This window comes from Micromonas pusilla, assembly GCF_000151265.4.
Source record: "Micromonas pusilla CCMP1545 genomic scaffold MICPUCscaffold_8, whole genome shotgun sequence".
Lineage (NCBI taxonomy): Eukaryota > Viridiplantae > Chlorophyta > Mamiellophyceae > Mamiellales > Mamiellaceae > Micromonas > Micromonas pusilla.
The window spans coordinates 505,353-530,311 of record NW_003315889.1 but is presented as its reverse complement, the minus strand read 5'-3'; the positions used below and the strand labels follow the sequence as shown (position 1 = coordinate 530,311).

Sequence of the window (24,959 nt, the reverse complement as noted above, 5' to 3'; positions counted from 1 at the left end):
GCACGGGCTGTCCAAGTCGAGAAGAGGGAAGACGCGGTGACGGAGGACGCGAGGGGGGGGCGGGAGGAAGAGAGGAGCGCCGGTCGTTTAGGTTATTACGTATGTAGAGTGAATGTTTGTCAAAACTAGATGGAAGCTAAAAGAATCATTTTGTCCTCTGAACATGTTCCCCCTAGTATGAGGGCGCTCCGTCTCCGTCTCGCCTCGCCTCGTCGCCTCGTCGCCGTCGTCGTCGTCGTCGTCGTCTTCTCCTCTCCATCTCGACGCTCGTCCTATTTACCCCGCGTGCCCCGCGCGGTCCTGCGCGGCGTCGTTCGACACCTTGAACCGCTTCGCGCCGTCCGCCCCTGTCTCGAGATATTCCTTGACGGGGTGCGTCGACGGCGGCGCGCTCCCCCCTCCCGAGCCGCCGCTGTCGTGGCCGCTGTCGTTCCCGCTGCCGCCGTCCGCGGCCGGCGGGTTGTTTCCCGCCATCGCCGCCTGCATCGCCGCGACCGCGGCCTGCATCGCCGCCGCGGGGTCCACCCCGGGCTGCGACATCGACGCGAACGCCGCCGCCGCGGAGAGCTGCTGCTGCTGCTGCTGCTGCTGCTGCTGCTGCTGCTGCGCGTGCTGCGCTTGCATCTGCTGCATCGCCGCCATCGCCGGGCCCATCATCGGGCCCATCATCTGCATGAACGACGCCCAGTTCGGGACCGCGGGCGTCGGCGTCGGCGTCGGCGCCGCCGCGGTCATCGCCGAGCCCGCGCCCGCGTCCACCGCGGCGTTCGGCGGGAAGAAACCCGGAGGCGCCGCCGCCGTCGACGTCGGCTGCGCCGACGTCGTCGCCGCCGGCGCGCCCCCCGACGTGCTCGGCGCGTCCCCGCTCGTCGCGGGCTGCGCCACCGTCGCGCCGCCGCCCGAACCGAACGCTCCCGGGAACGCCGCCGCGAACGGGTTGAACCCGCCCGTGAACCGCGAAGCCGCCGCCGCCGCCGTCGCCGGGTTGGACCCGAACATTCCCATCTGCGCCGCCGCCAACGCGGCTTGGACGCTCTCGGGGTTCATCCCCGCGCCCAGCGCGGTCGCGGCGCCGTACGGACTTCCGCCGACGCCCGCGTGCTGCATCGCCTGCATCGCATGCATCGCCTGCATCGCGACGAACGGGTTCAGACCGCCCGCGGCGCCGCCGCCGAACGCGCCCCAGCGGCGGCGAACGGGACGCCGCTCGCGTGCTCCGCGCCGGAGACTTCGCTCCCGGCTCTCAAGCTCGGGAATCCACCCGTGTCGCTCCTCGGACCCGCGCCAGCGGCGCCGTCCTCCGCCTCCGTCGCGCTGCCGTCCGAGGAGCCGTCGCGGCGGTCCCGAGCTTGAGCGCCGACGGCGCCCATCGCGTACGCGGCCGCCACCTTCGCCGCCGCCGCCGCCGCCGCCTGCGCCAACCCGCCGAGCTGGCCGGCGCCGGCTGCGCCGCCGGCGCCGTGGCCGCGCGCGCTCGCGCTCGCGAGGATGCGGCCCGCGACGACGGAAGGGTCCTCGTCGTGCGCGCCGAGACCCGCAGCATGCCCGGCGCCGTTCTTGTTCTTCCTTCGGCCCGCGCCGACGGGGACGTTGCGGAGCATCCCGCCCGCGGTCCAGTACCGCTGGCATCCGCGGCAGAAATACCGCGGCTGCTTGATGTTGTAGTTGTTGTAGTAGCAAAACTTGGTCTCCTCGGACGCGCATCGCGGGCACGGCGTGATCCCCTCCGGTCGTGGGAGCTTCGGGCGGCCGTTCGCCTCGAGCTCGACCGCGGGCTCGGCGTCGTCGCCGCCGTTCGCGGCGTCGTCGCCCTTATCGCCGCCGCCGTCGGCGCCCGTGGTGCTTTTTCTCGACGCGACCGTCGCGACGCTCTTCTCCGCCTTCGCCTTTCCCGGCTTCGCGTCGTTTCCCGCTTTCCCGGACTTGCCCGCGTCCTTGCCGCCCTTACCGCCCTTGCCGCTCGCGTTCGAGTTCCCCTTGATCGTGCTCGTCGGCGAGCTCTTTTTCCCCGCGTGATCGTCCTCGTCCCCGTTCGCGCTGCCGGAAGAGCTCCGGAGCTCGTCCGCGGCCGCGGCGAGAATCGCATCCTGAGCGAGTAAAGAGAGCGGGAGGAGACGTGTGAGGGTGGGAAAAATAAACAAAATGAGCCTCTGGCGCGCCAGCCGCGCGCGGGAAGCGCGGTAGGGAGACGAACCGATCGGACCGGGCATCGGGCGCGTTCGACCGCGTCCGCGCGCGATACGCGCGGATGTGAACGCGCGTTCGCGTCGCGTCGCGCGCGCGCGACGCGCGTCCGTCTCGCGACGCGGGGAAAAAAGGACCCGTTCGCGCGTGCGCACACGCGGACAGCGCGATAAAAGCGCACAATTCTATCTAATGCGGGGTCCGCGCGCGGGCGCGCACCAGGCCGAGCGGGACTTCTTTCTTCACGCCGCCGCGCTTCGATTGCGTAGAAGCCGCGTTAGGATCACCCCCGTCGTTTTTCGCGCCGCGTCCGCCGCGCGCGGACGCGACGTCGCCCTTCGCGGGGGGGGACATATCTCCCGCTTTCAAGCGAAAGAAAAGGTCTTCGTAAAGATCTCGCCTCCGCGGGCCGGGATCGCGTGCGCGCGCGCCGTGCGCGGTGGTATCGCTTCGCGTTCGCGCGCGATCGGTCGAGCGTCGACGTTAGGAAGAAACGTCGCCGATCGAGTCGCGAGCCGTGCGCGTCGTTCGCTTCAGTCGCGCGGCAATGACGTCTCGCGCGCGGACGCCTCGCCTTTTTCGTTAGCGACGCGAGCGTATCCCCTGGACCGCGGGTGGCTCTGAGCCGCCCGCTGGCTCAAGATACGCAAAAAATCCGCTCTTGGCGGCAAGCAGATAACCTTTTTCGGGCAAAAAGCCGAATCGGCATTAAAAATCTAAATATATTTTCAGTGTGATTGCTCATACGACGGTACGAGTAGTACACAACCGTCGCGAAGCGCCTTTTCCGAACGTCGTGATTTGTCGAAACCGCTTCAAAGGCAGCTGACCGCTCTCGAAGCCGACGTTCGACATTTGATCGGCATCTTCTCACCGCGGACACATCGGTCAACGCCACGGCACGCCCGCGCGTCCCTTCGCGGCCTCGTCCGCCACGCTGGCGGTAACGGATTCGCTGATTCGCTTTTTGAAGGCATTTGGCGACGCGGCTTGAAGGCGCGCGCGGGCCGGACTCGGTCGACGCGCCGTCAGCAAAAATCTCTCCATCCGCCCGGCGCTTTTGTCAAAAAGCGAGCGCGCGCGGAGGAACCCATAGTCCGCGCCCGCCTTCGCCGGCGCGCCACGATGCACGCCTCGACGCTGCGCTCGCGCGCGGGCGGGACGCGCGCCCGCGTCGTCGCGCGTCCCCCGACGCGCGCGCCGACGCGCGCGGTCGCGCTCGCGCGCGCGTCCGGAGCTACGGGCGCCGCCGCCGCCGCGCGCGAGCGGCAATTACAATCGTCCCGACGCGCCTCCCCGTCGCGTCGCGCGCGCGCCGCCGTCGCCGTCGCGCGCGCGAAAGCCCCGGGCGGCGGGTTCGCGCGCCCGGATGAGTCCACCTCGCCGCGCGCGGAGGACGAGCTGTACTGGGACCCCGCGGACCTGGAGGACGAGGACCCGCCGCTGATCGAGGTGGACGACCTCGACCTGGACGACGACGACGACGACGACGACGACGCGTGGTTCTTCGTCCCGGACGGCGCGGGCGTGGACGTCGGCGACGACGTCCTGTTCCAGATCGGGACGGAGGGCGACGACGACGACGACGACGACTTCGGGTTCGCGACCGGGTTCACGACGACGACGCTGGACGGGGACGACGACGACGACGACGACGAGAGCGACGACGCCGCGACGCGGACGCGGAACAAGAGCAACCGCGCGCGGCGGCGGCGCGACGCCGTCGACGCCGCCGCGGAGGACCGCGGCTCGGGTTCGAAGGCCACGGAGCTCCCGAACGCGGCGCAGACGAAGGCGGACCGGAAGAAACGAGAGGACGTCGCGCGGATGGTCGCCATGGGCGTCCCCGAGAAGCTTTTGCGGCGACTCGAGAGCGAGAAGGCGGCGGTGGCGTCGTTCAACGAGCGGAAGCAGACGGAGCAGGCGCGCAAGACGCACAAGCGGATGACGATCGTCGCGGGGACGTACGCGCGACGGAAACTTCTGTCCCCGAGCGGGTTGGACACGCGGCCGATGATGGGCATGGTGCGCGGCGCGACGTTCGACATGGTCATGGCGTTGATCGGTTCGGCGAGCAACGTGCAGTTTCCGGATCCGTCGTCGCGGTGGCTCGACCTCTTCGCCGGTACCGGCGCGATCGGCCTCGAGGCGATGTCGCGAGGGTGCGTGGAGTCGCACTTCGTGGAGATGGACCCGTGGGTGACGAACAACGTCCTGGAGAAGAACATCAAATCGTTGGGGCTGACGCGATCCGACGCGCGCGTGCACACGTCGAGCGTGGAGGCGCGTTCTATACACTGGTCCCCATACGACCCCGTCCGCGTGGTGAACGCCGATCCTTACGGACTTTTCCCGGCGTGTCTCTCCGCCCATCCCTCGCTTTCAATCCCCGCTCTCGACGCCTTTCAACTCCAACTGACGCCTATGAACTCCACCCCGCCGTCGCTTTGTATGGAACGACCCTGAGGCGTTTTTGGCGTCGCACAAGCGAAGCGCGAAAGCCGCGGGCGGCGCGTTCGACTTCGTGTCGTTCTGCCCGCCGTACTACAAGGTGTCGTACCCGGAGCTTCTGCTCGAGCTCGACGCGAGCCCGCTGCTCGCGGAGCACACGGTGCTCGTCGTCGAGTACGCGCGGTCGCAGAAGCCGGAGATGAAGGCGTCGATCGGGCGGCGACTGCGGCGGCTGCGGGACCGGCGGTACGGCCGGACGTTCGTCGCCGTGTACGCGTGCGACGGGAGGGAGATGCCGGACGAGGACGACGAGTGGGCGGCGCAGCCGGAGGAGGCGACGCGGTTCGGGAAGGTGGTTCGAGGGGGGGGGAAGCGGGACGCCGTCGCGAGCGATTGACGGGTGGGCAACCCTAGATTTTAATTTGCAGTGAAGAGTTGAGTCTTGATTGTTACCCCGGGACGTCGCTCAGTCCGCCCAGGGCTCGACCGCCTTGCCCGTCTTCGCGATCTTCTCGATGACCTCCTCCTGCGTCACCGAGCCCTTCACCGTGACTTTCTGAGTCTCGAGGTTCACGTCGAACGCGTCCACGCCTGCGACGGAGCGGGGCGGCGGGGGAGACGGGGAGGATCGGATCTGATCAGTCGGCCGCGCGCACAGCTGGCGTCGAGGGGACGGGACGGCGCGCGATCCGAGCGCCGAGACGCACCCTCCATCTTCGAGAGGACGCGCTCGACCGCGCCGGAGCACCCTCCGCACATCATCGCGACCTTGAGGACGATCGTGTTCGACATGACGAGCCGTCGTGTCGAGCGCGCGCGGGAGTGACTCGACGCGCGCGCGCGCGCCCCGCGAAGCCGCCCGCGTGAAAAAACTCGCGGGAACTCAATGAATCTCCTTTCCTCATCGTTCAAAACGACCAGACGGCGACACTAAGCGGGGAGCGACCGACGCGCGAGCGACGCGCGCGAGCTGACCCCCCGGAGGAACACCACTCGTCATGACGCCCGCGCGCGCGTCTAGACGACGCGCGGACGTCGCGTAGGCGAGCGCGCGTCGTCGCGTCGCATCGCGCGAGAGGAGACGCGCGAGATCCGCGGGCGTGTCGGCACCGCCGCACCACCACCGCCAGATACAGTAGATTTCTCGGTCGCGTCCGCACGCGCGCGGCTCCGTCCGCGGCCAGCATCCCGCCGCGACGGCGAGGACGATGCTCGGTCAGACGTACGCGTGGGCGCTGCGCCGCGTCTTCACGTTCGTCCTCAAGCGCGCGCTCGGCAGGCTCCTCCTGTCCGACCTGGACGCGGATAACCTCGAGATCGCGCTGCGAGACGGCGTCGTGCGCCTCGAGCGCGTCGCCGTCGACTGCGACTACCTCGAGCGCGCGACGGGAGAGGCGCGGCGACGACGCGGTCTGCGCGCGAAGCGCGCGAACTTGGGGTGGGTCCAGGCGACTATACCGTGGCACGCGCTCGGCGCGAAGCCGTGCGTGTTCGAGCTGGGCGAGGTGGACGTCGCGCTCGCGCCGAGACGCGACGGAGACGCGAACGACGACGACGCCGACGCCGCCGACGACGACGACGACGCCGACGACGACGACGACGCGAGCGCCTCGCGCGGCGCGACGAACGACGGCGCGAAGATGGTGAAGCGCGCGATGGACGCCGTCTTACGCGGCGTGCGCGTCCGCGTCGTCGACGTCGCGGTGACGGTGGAGGACGACGACGCGCGCGCGCTCGCGACGCTGAGAGCCGACGTCGTCGATTACGGCGACCGCGCCGCGGACGAGACGACGACGTCGACGACGACGACGAAAGACAAAGCGATCGCGTGCGAAGGTCTCGTGCTCGAGGCGAACGGCCGCGTCGTCCTCGGCGGCGTCCGCGAAGACGACGACGAGGAGGAGGGTGAAAACGGCCTCGGGTTGGATGTTTCCGCCGCGGCGTCGGTCGACGTCGACGGCGCCGCCGCCGCGCGCGTCGAGGCGACGACGGACCTTCGCGCGCGGTTCGGTCCCGCCGAGGTCGCCGCGCTCGCGCGCGTCGTCGCCATGGCGACGACGACGACGACGACGACGACGACGACCTCGACCCGCCGCGCGGGGGCTGCCGCGACCGCGACCGCGACCGCGACGCGCCGCTCGACGACGTTCTTTGAGGACGTGTGCGACGACGACGACGGCGAAGACGCGTATTCCGACGCGTTGCGCGAGAGCGTGGACGAGCTCTCTCGAGCCCTCGCGGGGGAAGACGGAACGTCGACCGACGCGGCGTCCGGATCCGAGCGCGCGCGCCGCCGCCGCCGCCGCTCCCTCAGCGTCTCCGCGACGTTCCCGCGCGTCAGTCTGCACGCGCTGTACGAGGACGACGCGCGCGGCGAGAGCGACGACGACGCGGGGTGGGACGTCGCGTTCGTCGAAAGCGAACGGCGTACGGAGCATCTCGACGTCGCCGTCGACGGCGTCTCGCTCGCTTTCGCCTCCGTGGACGACGACGACGACGCGACGACGACGACGACGACGCTGACGTGCGTCGCGGAGGGTTTCGACGTCGCGGAGTACCTCTCGAACCCGCTCGCGGACGGCGGCGACGCGCTGAGGCACGCCGGCGGCGGCGTCGCGGCGGTCGCGCGCGCCGTCCCCGTCCCGATCGACGACGACGACGACGGCGGCGGCGGCGCGGCGGCGACGCCGCGGTGGCAGTTCCACCCGGAGCGACGCGGCGCGCTCGTGAAGACGCCGGTGGCGTGCGTCGCGAGAGGCGGCGGCGGCGGCGGCCGCGCGATAGAGCTCGTCGCGTCGACGCGAGAAGACCGGGGTCCGTCACCGTCGCGCGTCGCCGCCGCCGTCGACGTCGCGCTCGCGCCGGCATTTTTCTGGGTCGACGTCACGCTCCCCGACCGCCTCGCGTTGCTTCTCGACGCGGCGGCGACGCGGCATCGCGAGGGCGACGCGACCGCGTCGTCCGGCGCGATCGACGGCGACGGGTTGGAGCTCGATCTCGAGTTCGCGTTGACGTGCGCGCGCGTCCGCGTCGCGCTCGCCGCCCCCGCCCCGCCGACGGACGCCACCGGTCCGCGGATCGCGTCCGTCGTCGTCGACGCGCGAGCCGCGGCGCGCGCGGCGCTGGTGACCGCGGCGGCGGCGACGAGCGGCGCGTCCGGGCCCGTCGTCGAGCTCGCGTGCGACGCGATCGACGTGCACGTGGTTCCGAACGCGCGCGTCGGCGGCGGCGCGGGCGCCGACGCGGGCGCGAGGGCGCTGCGACTCGAGGGCGCGGGCGACGACGTCGTGCGCGCGCGCGCGCGGTTCCAGTCCGCGTCGCGACGAGCGACCGGAGACGGCGTCGCGGACGCGGCGTTGCGAGAGATCTCGCGGCGCGCGTCTCCGGAGGAGGAGGAGGAGGAGACCGCGACGGAGGCGCGTCCCATACACTGGTCCCCATACGACCGCGTCGGCGTGGTGAACGCCGATCCTTAAGGACTTTTGCCAGCGTTTCAATCCCCGCCCTCGACGCCTTTGAACTCCATCTGACGCCTTTGAACTCCACCCCGACGTTCGCTCCTACAGAACGACCTCGAGACGCGCGCGACGGCCGCGTCCGCGGCGCGCGCGGAACTGTTCGCGCCGACCGCGTCCGCGAGCGTTCGCGCCGGCGTCGCCCGCGCGCTCGCGTCGCTGTCGAGCGCGCTGTCGTCGCTTCCGGACGGTAACCCGTTTAAGATCGCGCCGCCGCCGTCGGAGGCGACGGTGCCGCCGCTGACGGCGCGATGGCGCGCGAACGAGTTCGTCCTCTCCTTCGACGCCCCGGACGCCGAGGGGATCGACGACGACGACGACGGCGGTTCCCCGGAAGCCGCGTGGCGAGGGCCCGCGTCGTCGATGTTCCAGTCCGCGATGTCGTCGTCGACGATACTCGCTCCCGAGGAGGACATCGCGCGCGCGCGCGCGTCGTCGCCGTCGTCGTCCTCCACCTCCTCCCCGGCGGCGGCGCTGCGGCTCCGCGACGTCGATTTTTTTCTCGCTTCTTCCCTCGCCGGCGTCCAGGGCGCTGACCTCGTCTCGCTGCGCGCCCTCGACGCGCGCGCGTCGCATGAGCCCGCGGACGAGGACGCGGCGCACGAAGACGTCGTCGTCTTCGCGAAGCACGACGCGCACGTCGAGACCGCGGGCGTCGTCGTGAGGTACGCGAGGGCGCCGGGACGAGGACGCGCGGTGGACGCGATCGCGTCGGGCGGCGCCGCGCTCTTCCGCGGCGGCGACGGCGAGGCGGTCGTCGACGCGCGGCGGACGTTCGCGCGCGCGGTGGAGGCGATCGACGCCGTCGTCGCGGAGGTGGTCGCGTCGGCGGCGCGGGCGCGTCGCGCGGACGATGATGACGATGACGACGTGGATGAAACGCGCGAACGTGAACCGTTTTACGCGTTCGCGGAGATTCGCGAGACGGCGGCGGCGTTCCTCGCCGGCGAGGGGACGACGACGACGACGACGCGACTCGGCGTCGCGCGCGTCGACGCCGCGCGTCTCGCGATCGCGCCCGACGGCGACGGCGGCGCGACGCGACGCTCGCTCTCGATCGAAGGTTTCAGCGTCCACCTCGCGTCGCCGACGGAGGCTGACGTCGGCGCCTCGGCACCGCGCGCGACGCGAATGGTCGACATCCCCGGGTTCCCGTGCACGCCGTCGACGCTCGCGGCGGCGGGGATGGCTCAGGTCGCGCGCGAGCGCGCCTCGCGAGCGGATCTCGCGGTCCGCGCCGACGGGACCGTCTCCGCGGCGGCGGCGCGCGTGACGCGGCTGAAGTGCGAGTTTAAGAAGGACTCGTTCGACGCCGCGGCGGCGCTCGCGGCGGCGATGGCATCGACGTCGCCGACGAAGCCGGAGACGCCGCCGCCGCGTCCGCACCCCGCGCGCCCTCGCGCGAAGATTCGCGTCCGACCGAGCGACGCCGACGTCGTCGAAGACGCGTTCGCGAGAGGCTGGTCCGACCGCGACGTCGTCGCCGAGCGCTCTCGCGCGGGACGGACCGCGAAGACGCGCGACGACGCCATCATCGAGGACTACTACTCATACGGCGGCGAACGCGCGGAGCGCTTCCGCCGCGTAGAGCGCGAACGACGCGCGCGGCGGCTCGCGCGATCGACGACGCTTCGAGGGGAAACCCCGCCCGCCGCGGCGTGCATCGTGCGCGGCGGCGGCGCGGGCGAAGACGCGAGAGTGGGAACACCGGAACCCGCGCGCGTCGTCGAGTCCTCCGTCGTCGTGAGCGTCGTCGCGCCCGCGGCGGCGACGGCGACGGCGCTCCACGCGTCGGTCCTCGCGTCGCGTCGCACGTCCGCGTCCGTCCTCCTCTGCGACGACGTCGACATCGCGCGTATTCGTCTTCCTCCGGTGGCGTGGAAACGCGCGCCGCCGCCGCCGGGTCGCGACGCCGACGACGAGCAACGCGCGACGTGGTTCGACGGAGGCCCGCCGTCGGCGGTCGACGTCGACGCGCCTTTCGAGCGCGCCGCGGAGAACGCGCGAAGCACGCGCGCCGGCGACGGCGGCGAAGCGACGACCGCGACGACGGTTCGCGTCGCTCGCGCGGAGTGCGTCCTCGCGAGCGGGTCGGCGTGGGGGACGGACGGAACTGAACCGTCGCGCGGACGAGAGGGCGTCAAGGTGTCCGTCGCCGGCGTCGTCGCGAGAAGGGAGGATTTCGCCGCCGACGCCGCCGGCGCCGCCGCCGCCGTCGTAGCGAACCGCGCGACGGTATCGATCGCGGAGTTCTCCGTCCTACACCTCGCGACGACCGACGCCGCCGCCGACGCCGACGCCGCCGACCGCGCGCTGTGGAGGAAAGTCATCGCGGTCGACGCGTCGATCCCCCGCGAGGACGGCGCGCCGACGCTGCGCGCGGGACTGACCTTCGTGCGTCCGTGCGCCGACGCGGAGCTCGAAGCCCGCCTCCGCGTCGAGTCGCTGCCGCTCCACGCGAGGCTCGACCAGCGCGTCCTCGCGTTCGCGCGCGGGTTCGGGTTTAGGTCACCGGCGGCGTCGGAGGCTCCGAGCGCCGCGGACGGCGACGAGGTCGCCGCCGGAACGGCGTCCGGCGCCCCCCCGCCGCGGCCGTATTTCCAAGTCGTGGACGTCAAGGCGCCCGGCGTTCGCGTCGAATACGCGCCCCAGCCCGTGGACGTGATCGCGTTGAAAAACGGCTCGATCGCGGAAGTTTTAAACCTTCTCCCGCTGAGCGGCGACGTCTCGCTGTCGTTGCCGCGCGTCGTCGCGCGCGGCCTGAGCGGCTGGCACGCGGCGCTCGACGCCGTCCTGGCGCGTTGGCTCGACGATGTGAGCGCGACGCAAGCGCACAAATTCGCGTCGTCGCTCGCGCCCGTGCGCGCGGCGGCGGCGATCGGCGAGGGCGCGAGAGCGCTGGTGACGACCCCTCTGGAGTTCAGACGCGCGGGAAAGCGCGGCGGCGCGTGGACGGGCGCGGCGGTGGGCGTCGCGAGGTTCGTGCGCGCGGTGAGCGTGGAGGCTTTGGGCGCGGGTGCGAAAGTCGCGAGCGGCGCCGCCGCCGTCGCGGGCGCGGCGGGAGCGGGCGTTCTCGCCGTCTCCCCGACGCCCCCCGAGCCGTCCGGCGTGCGCGAGGGGCTCGTCCAGGCCGCCGCCCGTCTCTCCCTCGGCGTCGACGCCGCCGCGCGCGGGGTGAAGTCCGGCCCGGTGAGGAAGTATCGCGACGGCGCGCGCGCGGCGGAGGTGGCGAGGAGCGCGGCGGCGGCGGGCGCGGCGGCGGCGGCGGCGGTTGGGGTCGCGACCGCGGACGCGTTGCATCGCGCGCTGCTGGGGGCTCGGAACCAGATCAGGGGGAGGAGATCGTCCAGAGCAGCCGGAGCCGAGGACGCGTGCGCGTACGAAGAGGAGGAGGAGGACGACGAGGAGGAGGTGTACGAACAGTAGAGACGATTATTTTTAGATTCACACTCGAGAAGACTCGGGCGGGCTCGCGTTGTTACTTTCATTCCGCTCGCGCGCGCTCCACGGGATGGCGGTCGACGCCGAGGGAGGACCTCCTCCCGCCGGGGAGGACGACGGCGCCGGGGAGCTGTACTGGCGGAGCAGGGCGAACGCGAAGGACGCGGAGCTGCGTCTGCTGCGCGCGCTCGTCGGCGCTTCGTCGCGCGTGAGATTCGAAGCGAAATCGCCGTCGTCTGAAGCGAGGCCGAGCGAAGACGCGTCGACGTCGCCGCGGCCGCCGCCGCCGCCGCCGCCGCCGCCGCCGCCTTCCGTCGCGAACACGCCGCTCTCGAGCCCGCTCGTCGCGTCCCCGCTCGCGACCGCGCGTCGCGCGAGGGAGGAAGAAGACGCGGCGACGGCCATCGCGAGCGCTCGAGCGATCGAGCACCTCCAGACCGAGCTCCTCCGACGGGAAGCGCAGGCGCGACGGACGGCCGCGGCGCTCGCGCGCGCGAAGGAGGACGGCGAGACGCGAGACGCGCGCGTCGCGGCGCTGTGCGAGCGATGGGAGCGCGCCGCGGCGGAGACGCGCGCGGCGCACGAGGACGAAGTCGGGGCGCTGAGAATGGAGAACGACGAGCTGAAGCTCCGCGTCGACGAAGCGGACGCGCGCGCCGCCACCGCGGAGGCGGAGCTGTCCAGGGCGACCGCCGCGAGGGACACCGCGCTCGCGGAGCTCGCGCTGGAGCGGAGGCTCGCGGAGGCGGACGCGGAGAGGGAGCGGCGGAGGAGGCGGGAGGCGCCGGTCACGCCGCCGAGGCTGGTGTTCACGCCGCCGCCGCCGCCGCCGGGACCGCGGTTCGGGGGGACGGCGGGGGACGCGAAGACGCCGCCGCCGGTTCCGAGGGAGGCGCAGCTCGCGGCGGTGCTCGGGGGCGGGCGCGAGCCGCTGTTCATACCCGCGGTGGACGAAGAGTGAATAGTCGTGTCGTTCGTTCGCGTTACAAACTCCGCGTCGTATTCGTGTTGGCCTACAGAAGAGCGCGTCGTCCTACCTGACTCGTCTCACGGAGCGCCGTTCGCTCGCGCCCACTGTAGCACCTCCAGGTTACGTTCTCTCTCGGCACAGACGCAAGTCATCTCGTCCCACGGACAGCCGTTCGCGCGCGCCCACTGGAGCACCTCCAGGTGGCCGCCGTCCGCGGCCCAAGAGCAAGTTCTCTCGTCCCACGGCCAGCCGTTCGCACGCGCCCACTGGAGCACCTCCAGGTGGCCGCCTTTCGCGGCACCGGCGCAAGTCAGCTCGTCCCACGGAGCGCCGTTCGCGCGCGCCCACTGGAGCACCTCCAGGTGGCCGCCTTTCGCGGCACAGACGCAAGTCATCTCGTCCCACGGACAGCCGTTCGCGCGCGCCCACTGGAGCACCTCCAGGTGGCCGCCGTCCGCGGCAAGGGCGCAAGTCGTCTCGTCCCACGGGCAGCCGTTCGCGCGCGCCCACTGCAGCACCTCCAGGTGGCCGCCTTCCGCGGCGTCCCTGCAAGTGTTCTCGTTCCACGGAGCACCGTTCGCGCGCGCCCACTGCAGCACCTCCAGGTGGCCGCCAGCCGCAGCCCCGTCGCAAGTGTTCTCGTCCCACGGAGCGCTGTTCGCGCGCGCCCACTGCAACATCTCGAGGTGACCGCCACCCGCGGCACTGGCGCAAGTCCACTCGTCCCACGGACAGCCGTTCGCGCGCGCCCACTGGAGCACCTCCAGGTGGCCGCCTTTCGCGGCACAGACGCAAGTCATCTCGTCCCACGGACAGCCGTTCGCGCGCGCCCACTGGAGCACCTCCAGGTGGCCGCCGTCCGCGGCCCAAGAGCAAGTTCTCTCGTCCCACGGCCAGCCGTTCGCACGCGCCCACTGGAGCACCTCCAGGTGGCCGCCTTTCGCGGCACCGGCGCAAGTCAGCTCGTCCCACGGAGCGCCGTTCGCGCGCGCCCACTGGAGCACCTCCAGGTGGCCGCCTTTCGCGGCACAGACGCAAGTCATCTCGTCCCACGGACAGCCGTTCGCGCGCGCCCACTGGAGCACCTCCAGGTGGCCGCCGTCCGCGGCAAGGGCGCAAGTCGTCTCGTCCCACGGGCAGCCGTTCGCGCGCGCCCACTGCAGCACCTCCAGGTGGCCGCCTTCCGCGGCGTCCCTGCAAGTGTTCTCGTTCCACGGAGCACCGTTCGCGCGCGCCCACTGCAGCACCTCCAGGTGGCCGCCAGCCGCAGCCCCGTCGCAAGTGTTCTCGTCCCACGGAGCGCTGTTCGCGCGCGCCCACTGCAACATCTCGAGGTGACCGCCACCCGCGGCACTGGCGCAAGTCCACTCGTCCCACGGACAGCCGTTCGCGCGCGCCCACTGGAGCACCTCCAGGTGGCCGCCTTTCGCGGCACAGACGCAAGTCATCTCGTCCCACGGACAGCCGTTCGCGCGCGCCCACTGGAGCACCTCCAGGTGGCCGCCGTCCGCGGCCCAAGAGCAAGTTCTCTCGTCCCACGGCCAGCCGTTCGCACGCGCCCACTGGAGCACCTCCAGGTGGCCGCCTTTCGCGGCACCGGCGCAAGTCCACTCGTCCCACGGAGCGCCGTTCGCGCGCGCCCACTGCAGCACCTCCAGGTGGCCGTCATTCGCGGCATAGGCGCAAGTGTTCTCGTCCCACGGACAGCCGTTCGCGCGCGCCCACTGCAGCACCTCCAGGTGGCCGCCAATCGCGGCAAGGGCGCAAGTCGTCTCGTCCCACGGGCAGCTGTTCGCGCGCGCCCACTGCAGCACCTCCAGGTGGCCGCCTTCCGCGGCGTCCCTGCAAGTGTTCTCGTTCCACGGAGCACCGTTCGCGCGCGCCCACTGCAGCACCTCCAGGTGGCCGCCAGCCGCAGCCCCGTCGCAAGTGTTCTCGTCCCACGGAGCGCTGTTCGCGCGCGCCCACTGCAACATCTCGAGGTGACCGCCACCCGCGGCACCGGCGCAAGTCCACTCGTCCCACGGACAGCCGTTCGCGCGCGCCCACTGGAGCACCTCCAGGTGGCCGCCTTTCGCGGCACAGACGCAAGTCATCTCGTCCCACGGACAGCCGTTCGCGCGCGCCCACTGGAGCACCTCCAGGTGGCCGCCGTCCGCGGCCCAAGAGCAAGTTCTCTCGTCCCACGGCCAGCCGTTCGCACGCGCCCACTGGAGCACCTCCAGGTGGCCGCCTTTCGCGGCACCGGCGCAAGTCCACTCGTCCCACGGAGCGCCGTTCGCGCGCGCCCACTGCAGCACCTCCAGGTGGCCGTCATTCGCGGCATAGGCGCAAGTGTTCTCGTCCCACGGACAGCCGTTCGCGCGCGCCCACTGCAGCACCTCCAGGTGGCCGCCAATCGCGGCAAGGGCGCAAGTCGTCTCGTCCCACGGGCAGCCGTTCGCGCGCGCCCACTGCAGCACCTCCAGGTGGCCGCCTTCCGCGGCGTCCCTGCAAGTGTTCTCGTTCCACGGAGCACCGTTCGCGCGCGCCCACTGCAGCACCTCCAGGTGGCCGCCAGCCGCAGCCCCGTCGCAAGTGTTCTCGTCCCACGGAGCGCTGTTCGCGCGCGCCCACTGCAACATCTCGAGGTGACCGCCACCCGCGGCACTGGCGCAAGTCCACTCGTCCCACGGACAGCCGTTCGCGCGCGCCCACTGCAGCACCTCCAGGTGGCCGCCAGCCGCAGCCCCGTCGCAAGTCCTCTCGTCCCACGGACAGCCGTTCGCGCGCGCCCACTGCAACATCTCGAGGTGACCGCCACCCGCGGCACTGGCGCAAGTGTTCTCGTCCCACGGAGCGCTGTTCGCGCGCGCCCACTGCAGCACCTCCAGGTGGCCGCCATCCGCGGCACAGTAGCAAGTCCACTCGTCCCACGGACAGCCGTTCGCGCGCGCCCACTGCAACATCTCGAGGTGGCCGCCAGCCGCAGCCCCGGTGCAAGTCCTCTCGTTCCACGGAGCTCCGTTCGCTCGCGCCCACTTGAGGACGTGCAGATGACCTTCACGGGCGGCATGATAGCACGTTGCGCTGCCATCTAGATCACCGCCCCAAGGATACCCGTGCTCACGCAGCCACTTGAGCAGCTCGAGATCGCCGACGTAAGCGGCATTGGCACAGAAGTAGCGGGACTTGTTGCCCTGCGAGGACGTCTCTGCGTCTGTTGTTCTTCTCGGCAACGGGTGCGACAGCGACGCGAGAAGCTCGTGCACGCGCTCTTTCGGCAAGTCCAGCACGCCGTCGTGGCGCATCAGATGCTTGTAGAATTCGCGCGCATCCAATCGTGTCGTGACGCCGGTGAAGTCGAACGCCGCGGGCAACGACGCGACTCGCGTGGACGCGTCGTGGAACACGCGGCAGACGCGCGCGAGGTTGCGGCGGTCGCGCGCGTTCGGCAGGAACGAGAAGACGAGACACGCGAGGCCGGGCTCGCCGAGGACGTCGTCGAGGCTGGTGGGGGCGCTCGGATCAGGACGAGACGCGCGGCGGAGCGCAGATCTCGCGTTCATGACGCGCGGGGTGGGACGGCGCGCGCGGCGAGGAGTGCGCGCGCGTCGACGACGGAGCGCCCCTCTTCTTTCAGTTTGAACTGTCATCAAAATCTCCCTCCCGCCTTCTTTCGCGTTCGCGACCGCACTCCACGCCTCGCGCGACATGCCGAGCGCGCTCCTCACCGCGCGCGCTCTCACCGCCGCGGCGGCGATCGCGTCAGCATGCGCGCTCACGCGCGTCACCGGCGTCGACGACTTCACCGGCGCGACCGCGCGCTCGACGACCGCGCGCGGCGACTCGACGACGACCACCACGCTCTGCACCTTCGAAGCGCGGCTCCCGAGCGACTGCGCGTGCGCGGCCGCGCTACGCCCGCCGTCTCCGCGCGCGGGCGGCGGGATCCTCTTCCCGTCGTTATCCCCGGGCGTGAACGCGTTCTACTGCTCGGACGCGCTCCTCCGCGACGACGACGACGACGACGACGACGACGACGACGCGAACGGGGACGCGCTCGCGCTCGCACAGCTGTCCGTGCTCGTGGAGTGCGAAAAAGGCTGCGCGGCGACGACGCCGCCGCTGAGCCTCGCGGCCGTGACGCCGCCGCCGACGCACGCGCGCGGCGGTCTTCATCGCCATCACCTCGGCTCCCTCAAGGTCGAGCGCCGACGGAGGACGACGCTCGCGACGTACGCGTCGACGGCGGCGGCGGAGCGAAAAGACGCCGCGCCGCTCGCGACCTCGCCGCCGCCGCCGCCGCCGACGACGACGACGACGACGACGACGACGACGCGCGCGTCGCTCGCCTCGAACGCGGTGAAAGCGTTGGCGGCGGTCGTCATCCTCGTCGTCCTCCCCGCGCGGAGAGATCTCCTCGAGCTCGTCGTGCACGTGTACGAGCCGGCGCTGCGGCTCGCCCGCGAAGTCGCCCTCGTCGTCGTCGGCGCCGTCGCCCTCGTCGCGCTGGCGGCGGAAACGGCGCTCAAGACGTGCTACCACTACTGCCGCGGCAGCCACTACTGCCGCAGGAAGCTGTCGCCGTCGTAGGAAACGACGACGACGACGACGTGAGCGAGTGATGAGAAGGGTCGACGTGTACATCGCATGAAACGTACGCTACTACGGTATGGGTCTAACCTTCATCGTTTCATCTCGCGAAGTCGCCGCGACTCCGCGGCGCGGACGTGCAGCGCTCGAACGCGTCGAAACTCGCCCATGAGCTCTCCCGCCCTCGCGTCCAGCCCCCCGTACAGCCCCCCGCCGCCTCCTTCGCCGCCGCGCGCGACCGCGGGGACCGCGTCGAGCCTCCCCTTCAACGTCCGAAACGCGCCGCTCTGCGGAAGCACCATCAACAGCGCGTACAAACACTTCGCCGCGCCCGGGTGCGCGCGCGGGGTCAACAACCGCATTCGAAGCCGCGCGAACACGGGGGACTCGATCAACTTGACGAGTTGATCGATCTGCACGAGCGCGCGCAGCGTGATCTCGGACTCGTGATCGCACAGCGACGTCACCACCGCCGCCGCGTGCGCGTCCGCGACACACAGCAGGCACAGCGCGACGGTCGCGACGGCGCCGTGGCACCAGCACGGATACAACGCGGCGAACAGCGCTTTCGCCGCGTCGTCGCCGTCGTCGCCGCCGAGCGTCGCGCGCATCTTCGCGCACTCCGGGGACGTGAGCAAGATGACGTTCAACGCCTCGGTCATCGCCGCCGCGAACGCGAGCGCGGACGGCTCCCCGGTGGACGCCGCGGCGACGACGACGGAGGACGTCTTCGTGAAGACTCTCTCCGCGCCGAGCTCGGCGCACAGCCTTCGGATCACCGTCGCGCCTCTCCGCGTGAGCAAATCGTCTCCCTCCTCGCGCCTCTCGCTACCCTCGGGTCCCGCGACGCCCTCGCCCTCGCCCCCGCCCTCGCCCTCGCCCTCGCCCTCGCCCTCGCGTCCCTCCGCGCGCGATCGCGACGCTCTGTCCGCGGCGAAGCGTCGCACGAGCGCGGTCACGACGCGATCGAAATCTTTCCCGTCGCCGCCGCCGACGCCGGCGACAACCTCCGTCGCGCCTCGCACGACGTCGTCGTCCTCGTGCGACAGCGACGCGAGCAGCGTCTCCAGCGTCGCGTCGCCGCCGTCGTCGCCGTCGCCGTCGCCGTCGCCGTCGTCTCTCTCCACGATCATCCCGCGGAACACCCCGGGGGACGTGCGGAGCAGCGTGCGGTACCACCGCAGGGCTTCCAGTCTCGTGCGCACGCCCGCGCCCGCGCCGACGGCGCCGAGCAACGCGCGAGAGACGCCCTTCACGTTCAAACGCGCGCCGGCGCTCGCTTCGGGGGCGAGCTTCAGCGCGGCCACGGTCGCTGTCAACAGCGCGCTGGAAGTCTCGACGGCGAGCTCGCGGACGCGCGGTTCCGCGTGCGAGCAGCAGGGCGTCACCGCGGAGAGGACGTCCTCGAAGTGCGGGATCAGTCCGCCGCCGCCGCCGGTGCGCGCGCCGCCGCCGCCGCCGCCGCCGCCGCCGCCGCCTTCGCTCCCCGGCCCGACGCCGCCGGTCAAGTGCACGAGCTCTCTCAGCCACGTCAGCGCGGTCGTCCGCGTGTGCTCGTCCGCGCTCTTCGTGCGCCGAGTCAACGTTCGCACGAGCGCGCCGACGTCCGCGCCTCTCGCCCATCGATCCCCGCCCGCGCGCGCCTCCAGTAAAAACTCGCTCAGCGCGGCATCCGCGCGCGTGCGAATCTCTCGGTTCGGATCGGATAACATCTTCAGCAGACCGTCTAAGAACATCGGCACGTGCGCGAGGACGTCGATGTCCGGGACGCTGTCCAGGGTGGTTATCCATCCGATCAGGAACGTCCGCACGTGCGGGTTCACGCTTCCGATTCGCTCGACGATGAGCGGCGCGAAATCGCGCAAGTCAAACTCCCCGCTCTCGGCGACGATGTCCTTCAGGAGGCGGTCCAACAGACTCGCCGCGTTTTGCACGTTCGCGTCGGCGTCCGCGCTGAGCTTACACAGCTCCGTGAACACGGGGTTCAAGTAACGCAAGAACCGCTCGCGCGTCGCCTTCGCGATGTTATAGAGCGCCTCGCAGGCGTAATATCTCACGCGGTCGTCGAAATCCGTGAGCGCGGTCAACACCGGCGGCACGATCGCGTCGAGCGCGCGCTTGGAGGACGCCGCGTCCGAGGCCGAGGCGAGCCCCACGGTCATCGCGGCGAGGCCGATGAGCCCGCCCTTGCGGTGGTTCGCTGAGGCTGACTTGGCGTACTTGTTCACGAGCAGGCGAACGAGCGCGTCGAGTCGCGACGGGTCGTTCGCCTCGACGATGAGCCTCGTGCGCTGCTCCACCTCCAGCGCCGCGTGCTTCCGCTTCTCGTAGAGTTTGTCCGAGAGGTTCCTGAGCGCGCTCTGGGGACGCGGGGATGGGAGGAGAAGCGCGGGGAGGGATGGATGGATGGACGACGCGCGTGAGATGACGACGACGACGACGCGACGGGACGAATGCTGAATCGGCGTCGAATGATGAATTGGCCTCGGAGGTGCCGTGTCTGCGTGATGCGAGGACGGCGACGCGCCTGGGACAGCTCCGCGGCCATGGCGCTCTACCGCCGCCGCCGCGAGGGCGGCGGTCGCGCGCTCGCGGCTCGGCGAGCCCGCGCTTCGCGCGCGTTTGCGTGGGGACGCGCGCGCCGAGCGAGTAGTGTGAGCAGTGACGACGACCAGACGCGCGCTCGTCGTTTCGCGCGTCTCGTCTCGGAAGCGACCGAAAAATTTAATGCCCATTTCGGACGGAATCTCAGCGGAATCTCGGAGCGCCCTCTCGCACACGCGAACCGCGCACGATGCCCGCGTACGCCAGGAAACACACGCAGACGCTGCTCCGCGAGAGCCCATTCTTCGAGTACCCCGACGAGGAGGTCCGTCGTCTCGCCCCCGTTCCGCCGCGTCCGTCGCGACGGGCGACGCGTCGTCTCGCTCTCGTTTCGACGCGAACAAATAAACGCAGCGGCACGCCCGACAATTCCGACACTCTCTTCCGATCGCTTCGCTTCGCTTCCTCCGACTAACCGCCCCACCCCTCGGGGCCCCCCGTCCACCCCAACGCAGCCCGAGGAGTGCGACGACGTCGAGGAGGACGCCCCGTGCGCGGACCAAGCCTCCGCGGCGAAGCAGTGGCGCGCGAACGTCCACCCCGGCCCTCTGCTCGTCGCGAAGCATCGGAAACCGGACGGGGGCTACTTTGGGGATTCGTCGCCGTTCTACCACGCCGTCCTGCAGCCGACGACCGTGGACGACCTCGTGCCGTTCGACGGGCGGACGCTGAACCCCGGCGGCGCGGGCGCACACGCGAGGGACGAGGAGAAGAAGGACGCGGGCGTCAACTACCCGTGGCTGACGGCGTACGAGAGACGCGCGCGGGGGATCGACGTCGACGCGGCGGATGGCGAGCTCCTCGAAAAGTTTCGCGGGTGTCGGAAAGACGACGGCGGCGGGTTCTGGCAGCTTGAGACCGGGATGGAGAAGATCACCGCGGTGAAGCAGTGATGTGGCGTGCGTGCGTGTGGGGGGTGGGGGCGTGCTCGTGGGGAGGGTGGCGTGAGCTGAAGACCCGGCGGGGCACGTTGTATTCTACGTGTAACAACATACAAATGCTCTCTGCTGCACTCAACAGAACAAACCCGCCAGCGCGGCCGGTCGTCGTGTCGGCGCGCGATCGCTCACTCTCTCCCTATCCGCGCGCGATCGCGCACTCTCTCGAGCGCACGACATGACGACCATCGCGCGCTCCCCCACCGTTCTCGCGTCTTCCGCGACGCGCGCGGCCGCGCCGGCGAAGCCGCGCGCGGCGGCGCGCGCGGCGGCGCGCGCGCCCGCGCCGCCGTCGCGCGTCGCGTTCCACAGCCTCGCGTCGAGCGCCCGCGGTAAATCTTCTTCGCTCGCGATCGCGCGCGCGGAGGGCGAGGACGCGTCCTCCGCGGCGCCCCCCGCGCCCCCCGCGAACGACGACGCCGCGAAGATCGAAGCCGCGGTCGCGGAGATCAAAGACTACCTCAAGCTCCTGTACGTCAAGCGCGAGATGAACTTCAACGAGGTGCGACTCACGCTCGCGATCGAGGACCCGCGACTCGTGGATCGCCGCGAGCGATACGGCATCGAGGACGAGTCCGGCGTCAGCGCGGACGAGAAAGTCGCCGCGCTCGAGGCGATCGACGCGGGGGAGATGCCCGCGGACGTGCTCGTCGTGGAGAAGCTCCTGGACGAGTTCAGGGCGTGGCCGGGGTTGGAGGACGACGCGACGGCGGCGGCGCGGCGACAGGGGGGCGCGTCGCGATACGCCGCCATCGCGAACCAAGCCGCGGGGCTCCGAGGCGACGCCGCGAACATCGGCATCGCGAAGGAAGGCGACGGGGACGAAGAGGAGGAGATGGACGGGAACCCGTTCGGGTTTTTGGTCCTGTACGGCGTCTCCGCGGTGCCGATATTCATCACGATCGCGGCGCTGAGCATCATGTTCGTCAACTCGTTGCAATAAAACACACGACCGACGACGAACGCGCAAACGAAAGACGGTCGAGAGACGAACGACGGTCCCGTCGCGGTCGCGGCGTCCATCTCTGCGGTGTCCATCTCTACGGACGCACGACATCGCTACGCTAGACGTCGTGCGGTGACCTCCTACCCCAATCCCCCCCCCGCGCGCGCGTTCACACGTTCAGCCGTTTCCCGGCGACGCCGCCGCGTCGAAGCCGTCTGACGCCGCGGCGGCGGAACGTCGTCGTCGCCCCGCAGAACGCCGCGAGCGCGCCGCCCCACATCACGACGCTCAGCGCCCACATCACGCCGACGCCGGCGCCGTCGCGGCCGCTGTTCACGCCCCGCGCCGCCGCCGCGCGCTCGACGGCGGCGTCCGAGGCGAGAGAGGTCGTCGGCGGCGGGGAGAGCGACGGCGACGCTTGCGGCTCGATCGGCGGCGGCGGGGAGAGCGACGGCGACGCTCGCGGCTCGATCGGCGGCGACGGCGACGACGCGGCGACGTCGTCGACGTCCCCCTCCTTCTCCTCCGCGCCGCCGCTTTTCGCGTCGTCCCCGCGATCGACGACGTCCAGCCCCAGCGTCTCCACCCCCTCCGGCCACGGCTCCCCGCACCTGCGCAGCCGCGCGGCGTGCACCCCCCGATTCAGCGCCAACATCAGCTCCTGGACGAGCGCGCGGCGTCGCGTCTCCGCGGCGCGAGAGCCGAGGGAGTACGTCGCCGCCGCGTCGTCGCCCGCGCCGTCTTCGTCCGCGAGTAAATCTTTCGGGACGGTCGGGAACGGCGTGAACGGCTTCTCGCAGTCGAGCTTATCGTGCTCGCCGTTCGAGGTGACGCTCGACATCTCCACGTGCTTGTCCCAACTCCAGTCCTCGACGTCTATTCTGATGCCGTAGTGCAAGAGAAACGGATCGAACGAGTCCGCGTCCCACGGCGCCATCCCGGCGTACAGCTGGCACGAGTGCTCGACGTTGTGCTCCAGACCCGCCATCGCGGTCCCGAACACGTACCCGTACATCTCGCATATCCACGGCCGAGGCGACTGCTTCGTGATGTACACGTCCCCAGTGCCCTTAAACGGCCAGTGCGCGCGAGGGTCCTGTCGCACCCTCTTCGTGTATTCGAACCACAGCGGCGCCGCCTTCAGAAGGTCGCTCCTCCAGAAGATCTCCCACCCGCCCGCCTTGGCGAGCCGCGGTTTCACGTCCGCGGGCACGAACATGTCCGCCATCTCGTTGTCCACGCCCTGTAAGTACCCGTAGTACCCCGCGGCGACGAGCCCTTCTCTCGCCTCCAAGCCGTCCAACACGCTGAGGGTCGTTGCCCATACGAAGCGAACGTCGGGGTGGAGTTCAAAGGCTTCAGAAGCGGAGTTGAAAGGCGCCGAGGTGTGTCGGGATTGAAAGCGGGGGTTGATGGGCGGAGAGATGCGCCGCGAGATAAAGTCCTTAAGGATCGGCGTTCACCACGCCGACGCGGTCGTACGGGGACCAGTGTGAATCAGAACGCGCCTGAGCGGCTTGCGGAGGATCATGTCCGCGTCGAGCTTCACGACCCACCGCTTGTCCGTGGTGTTGTGCTCGCACCAGTGCAGGATGCTCCCCGGCATGTTGTACGCGCTGTACGCGTCGTTCGGGTCCACGTTCGTGTACAGCGGCGCCCTGTGCGTCGGCACGGAGTCGACGTACGGGTACGCGTCGTGGTCGTCGCAGCCGAGGAGTCGCGTGATCGCGCCGGGGGACCCCGCGGCGACCCAGGAGTAGTACACCGCGACGGACTGCCACTCCATGTACGGCTTGCAGTCCGCGCTGAAGATGTAGTGGTAGTCGTCCACCTCTCTCTTTCCAATCACGTCGTCGTCGTACGCGCGCGCGTCGAAGGCGGCGGGCGCCGTGCCGTCGTCGGTCGTCAGCGGGCGCGCGGCGTTCATCGCGTCTCGCGTCGCCGGCGCCTTCTCCTCCGCGGACGCGACGACGCACAGGGAAGACGCGAGGAGGAACAAGGCGAGACGCGCGGCGAGGCGAGGACATCGCGACGTCGCGCGCATCCTTCGCCGACCGCCCGTGCGGGGGGCGCGGAAGGCGTCTGACGATGAAGCGACCGCGAGCGTGATTATTGTGTTTTGGTTTTCGCGCGACTTATTTGTACTCGTCGAGTCGCGGAGACGCTGAGCCGCCGTTACACCGTCGTCCGTCGTAAAAATTCGATCCACTCGCCTCCCGGTCGTCGTCGTCGTGCGTGCACTTCACGTCGATCGAATCAAAACCCGCTGTCCGGCCCCAACACCCCGGTCATCTTCGCGTACATGATCAACTGGTCCTTCACGCCGGCGCCCGTGCGCGCCTCGATCAACACGGCGGCGAAAAAACCAACCATCGCCCACCGCGCGTTGTTCAGCTCCACCTTCTTCAGGTACGCCATGTTAACCGCCTCGGTCTCTTTCGGCGTCATCGTATCGTCGCTCTCGTCGATCGTCGCCATGGAGGGGTCGATCTGGTCCCCCGCGGCGGCGAGCGTCGCGGAGAACTCCGTCGCGAGATGCGCCCCCTCGTCCGCCGCGTCCTTCCCCGCGCGCTCCGCCTCCGCGCGCGCGCGCTCGGTGGACGCGTCTAATCCGAAGAACCGCTGGTACCGCCGCCGCTGCTTATCGCTCACCTCGTTCGCCGCGAACTGCTTGAACGTGACGAAGCACCCGGTGAAGGAGCTCCCGAGGAGGAACGCGATGAAAAATTGAAACAGAAACTCGTTCGGGACGCCCTCCTGCACGAGCCCGAGCTGCGCGAGGATGCCGTCCCCGGTCAACAGCTCTTGGATGCACCCGGTCGCGAAGCCGCCCATCGCGGTTCTTCCGATGAACAGCTCCGCGAACGGGGTGAACCCGGCGATGCCCTCGCTCGTGTCGAAGCCAGCCTTGCGCGCGATGACGTACGGGAATCCCCGGAAATCGATGCCGCTGCCGCCGTCCGCGCGGACGTCGAGACCCCCGGCGCGGCGCGCGCGGGGGCGCGTCGCGGACGTGGACGCGGGCGCGAGCGCGCGGGTCGTGGGCCCGGAGACGCGCGCGCGCGAGCTCAGCGCGAGCGCCTTCGTCGCGCGTGCGGAGGCGACGGAGGCCATCGTGTCGTGGTGCGGCGCTTCGGCGGAAGCCCGGGGAGGGAAGAAGAGATGGATAGATGCGGCGGAGAGCGCGCGCGGAGTGCGGACTGCGGCGACGACGACCCGGTCGACGCGCGAGAGAGAGACGGCGACGGTCTTGCGACTTGGACGCGAGAGCGGATGCGAGCGGCGAGGCGCTGCTTGCGTCGGCGTGCGGTCGCGAGTGACGCGCGGACGCGAGG

The 24,959-nt window shown here is 70.7% G+C and overlaps 12 protein-coding genes across 12 annotated transcripts; 5 read left to right on the top strand and 7 right to left on the bottom strand.

The window, feature by feature from the left end:
* Positions 1 to 97: 97 nt before the first annotated feature.
* On the bottom strand, positions 98 to 1,377 carry MICPUCDRAFT_60095 (uncharacterized protein). Its single transcript, XM_003060321.1, has one exon. It carries the CDS (start codon positions 1,045 to 1,047, stop codon positions 277 to 279), a length of 771 nt encoding a protein of 256 aa, XP_003060367.1. The 5' UTR covers positions 1,048 to 1,377; the 3' UTR covers positions 98 to 276.
* Positions 859 to 2,210, bottom strand: MICPUCDRAFT_60094 (dof-like transcription factor; the record flags this gene model as incomplete). Its single annotated transcript, XM_003060320.1, has 1 exon — positions 859 to 2,210. One exon carries the CDS (start codon positions 2,208 to 2,210, stop codon positions 1,149 to 1,151), a length of 1,062 nt encoding a protein of 353 aa, XP_003060366.1. The 3' UTR covers positions 859 to 1,148.
* A 1,099-nt stretch (positions 2,211 to 3,309) lies between these two features.
* On the top strand, positions 3,310 to 5,032 carry MICPUCDRAFT_60093 (uncharacterized protein; the record flags this gene model as incomplete). The annotated part of the gene is made up of 2 exons (XM_003060617.1): positions 3,310 to 4,509; positions 4,652 to 5,032. 2 exons carry the CDS (start codon positions 3,310 to 3,312, stop codon positions 5,030 to 5,032), a joined length of 1,581 nt encoding a protein of 526 aa, XP_003060663.1.
* Positions 5,033 to 5,101: 69 nt separating this feature from the next.
* Positions 5,102 to 5,427, bottom strand: MICPUCDRAFT_19059 (uncharacterized protein; the record flags this gene model as incomplete). Its single annotated transcript, XM_003060319.1, has 2 exons — positions 5,102 to 5,226; positions 5,343 to 5,427. 2 exons carry the CDS (start codon positions 5,425 to 5,427, stop codon positions 5,102 to 5,104), a joined length of 210 nt encoding a protein of 69 aa, XP_003060365.1.
* Positions 5,428 to 5,843: 416 nt separating this feature from the next.
* On the top strand, positions 5,844 to 11,631 carry MICPUCDRAFT_60091 (uncharacterized protein; the record flags this gene model as incomplete). Its single annotated transcript, XM_003060616.1, has 2 exons — positions 5,844 to 8,093; positions 8,202 to 11,631. 2 exons carry the CDS (start codon positions 5,844 to 5,846, stop codon positions 11,574 to 11,576), a joined length of 5,625 nt encoding a protein of 1,874 aa, XP_003060662.1. The 3' UTR covers positions 11,577 to 11,631.
* Positions 11,632 to 11,661: 30 nt separating this feature from the next.
* MICPUCDRAFT_60090 (uncharacterized protein) lies at positions 11,662 to 12,552 on the top strand (the record flags this gene model as incomplete). The annotated part of the gene is made up of 1 exon (XM_003060615.1): positions 11,662 to 12,552. The coding sequence occupies one exon, from the start codon at positions 11,662 to 11,664 to the stop codon at positions 12,550 to 12,552; it is 891 nt and encodes a 296-aa protein (XP_003060661.1).
* An 86-nt stretch (positions 12,553 to 12,638) lies between these two features.
* Positions 12,639 to 16,109, bottom strand: MICPUCDRAFT_60089 (uncharacterized protein; the record flags this gene model as incomplete). The annotated part of the gene is made up of 1 exon (XM_003060318.1): positions 12,639 to 16,109. One exon carries the CDS (start codon positions 16,107 to 16,109, stop codon positions 12,639 to 12,641), a length of 3,471 nt encoding a protein of 1,156 aa, XP_003060364.1.
* A 145-nt stretch (positions 16,110 to 16,254) lies between these two features.
* Positions 16,255 to 17,136, top strand: MICPUCDRAFT_60088 (uncharacterized protein; the record flags this gene model as incomplete). Its single annotated transcript, XM_003060614.1, has 1 exon — positions 16,255 to 17,136. One exon carries the CDS (start codon positions 16,255 to 16,257, stop codon positions 17,134 to 17,136), a length of 882 nt encoding a protein of 293 aa, XP_003060660.1.
* Positions 17,137 to 17,378: 242 nt separating this feature from the next.
* On the bottom strand, positions 17,379 to 19,502 carry MICPUCDRAFT_1187 (uncharacterized protein; the record flags this gene model as incomplete). Its single annotated transcript, XM_003060317.1, has 3 exons — positions 17,379 to 17,948; positions 18,132 to 18,539; positions 18,741 to 19,502. Coding segments are annotated over 3 exons (1,740 nt in total), but the record flags the coding sequence as incomplete, so codon positions are not given.
* Positions 19,503 to 19,930: 428 nt separating this feature from the next.
* MICPUCDRAFT_60086 (uncharacterized protein) lies at positions 19,931 to 20,633 on the top strand (the record flags this gene model as incomplete). The annotated part of the gene is made up of 2 exons (XM_003060613.1): positions 19,931 to 20,005; positions 20,196 to 20,633. The coding sequence occupies 2 exons, from the start codon at positions 19,931 to 19,933 to the stop codon at positions 20,631 to 20,633; spliced, it is 513 nt and encodes a 170-aa protein (XP_003060659.1).
* A 433-nt stretch (positions 20,634 to 21,066) lies between these two features.
* Positions 21,067 to 23,668, bottom strand: MICPUCDRAFT_47892 (uncharacterized protein; the record flags this gene model as incomplete). Its single annotated transcript, XM_003060316.1, has 3 exons — positions 21,067 to 21,374; positions 22,472 to 22,867; positions 23,129 to 23,668. 3 exons carry the CDS (start codon positions 23,666 to 23,668, stop codon positions 21,135 to 21,137), a joined length of 1,176 nt encoding a protein of 391 aa, XP_003060362.1. The 3' UTR covers positions 21,067 to 21,134.
* Positions 23,669 to 23,880: 212 nt separating this feature from the next.
* MICPUCDRAFT_34597 (uncharacterized protein) lies at positions 23,881 to 24,738 on the bottom strand (the record flags this gene model as incomplete). Its single annotated transcript, XM_003060315.1, has 1 exon — positions 23,881 to 24,738. One exon carries the CDS (start codon positions 24,736 to 24,738, stop codon positions 23,881 to 23,883), a length of 858 nt encoding a protein of 285 aa, XP_003060361.1.
* Between the last annotated feature and the right edge of the window lie 221 nt (positions 24,739 to 24,959).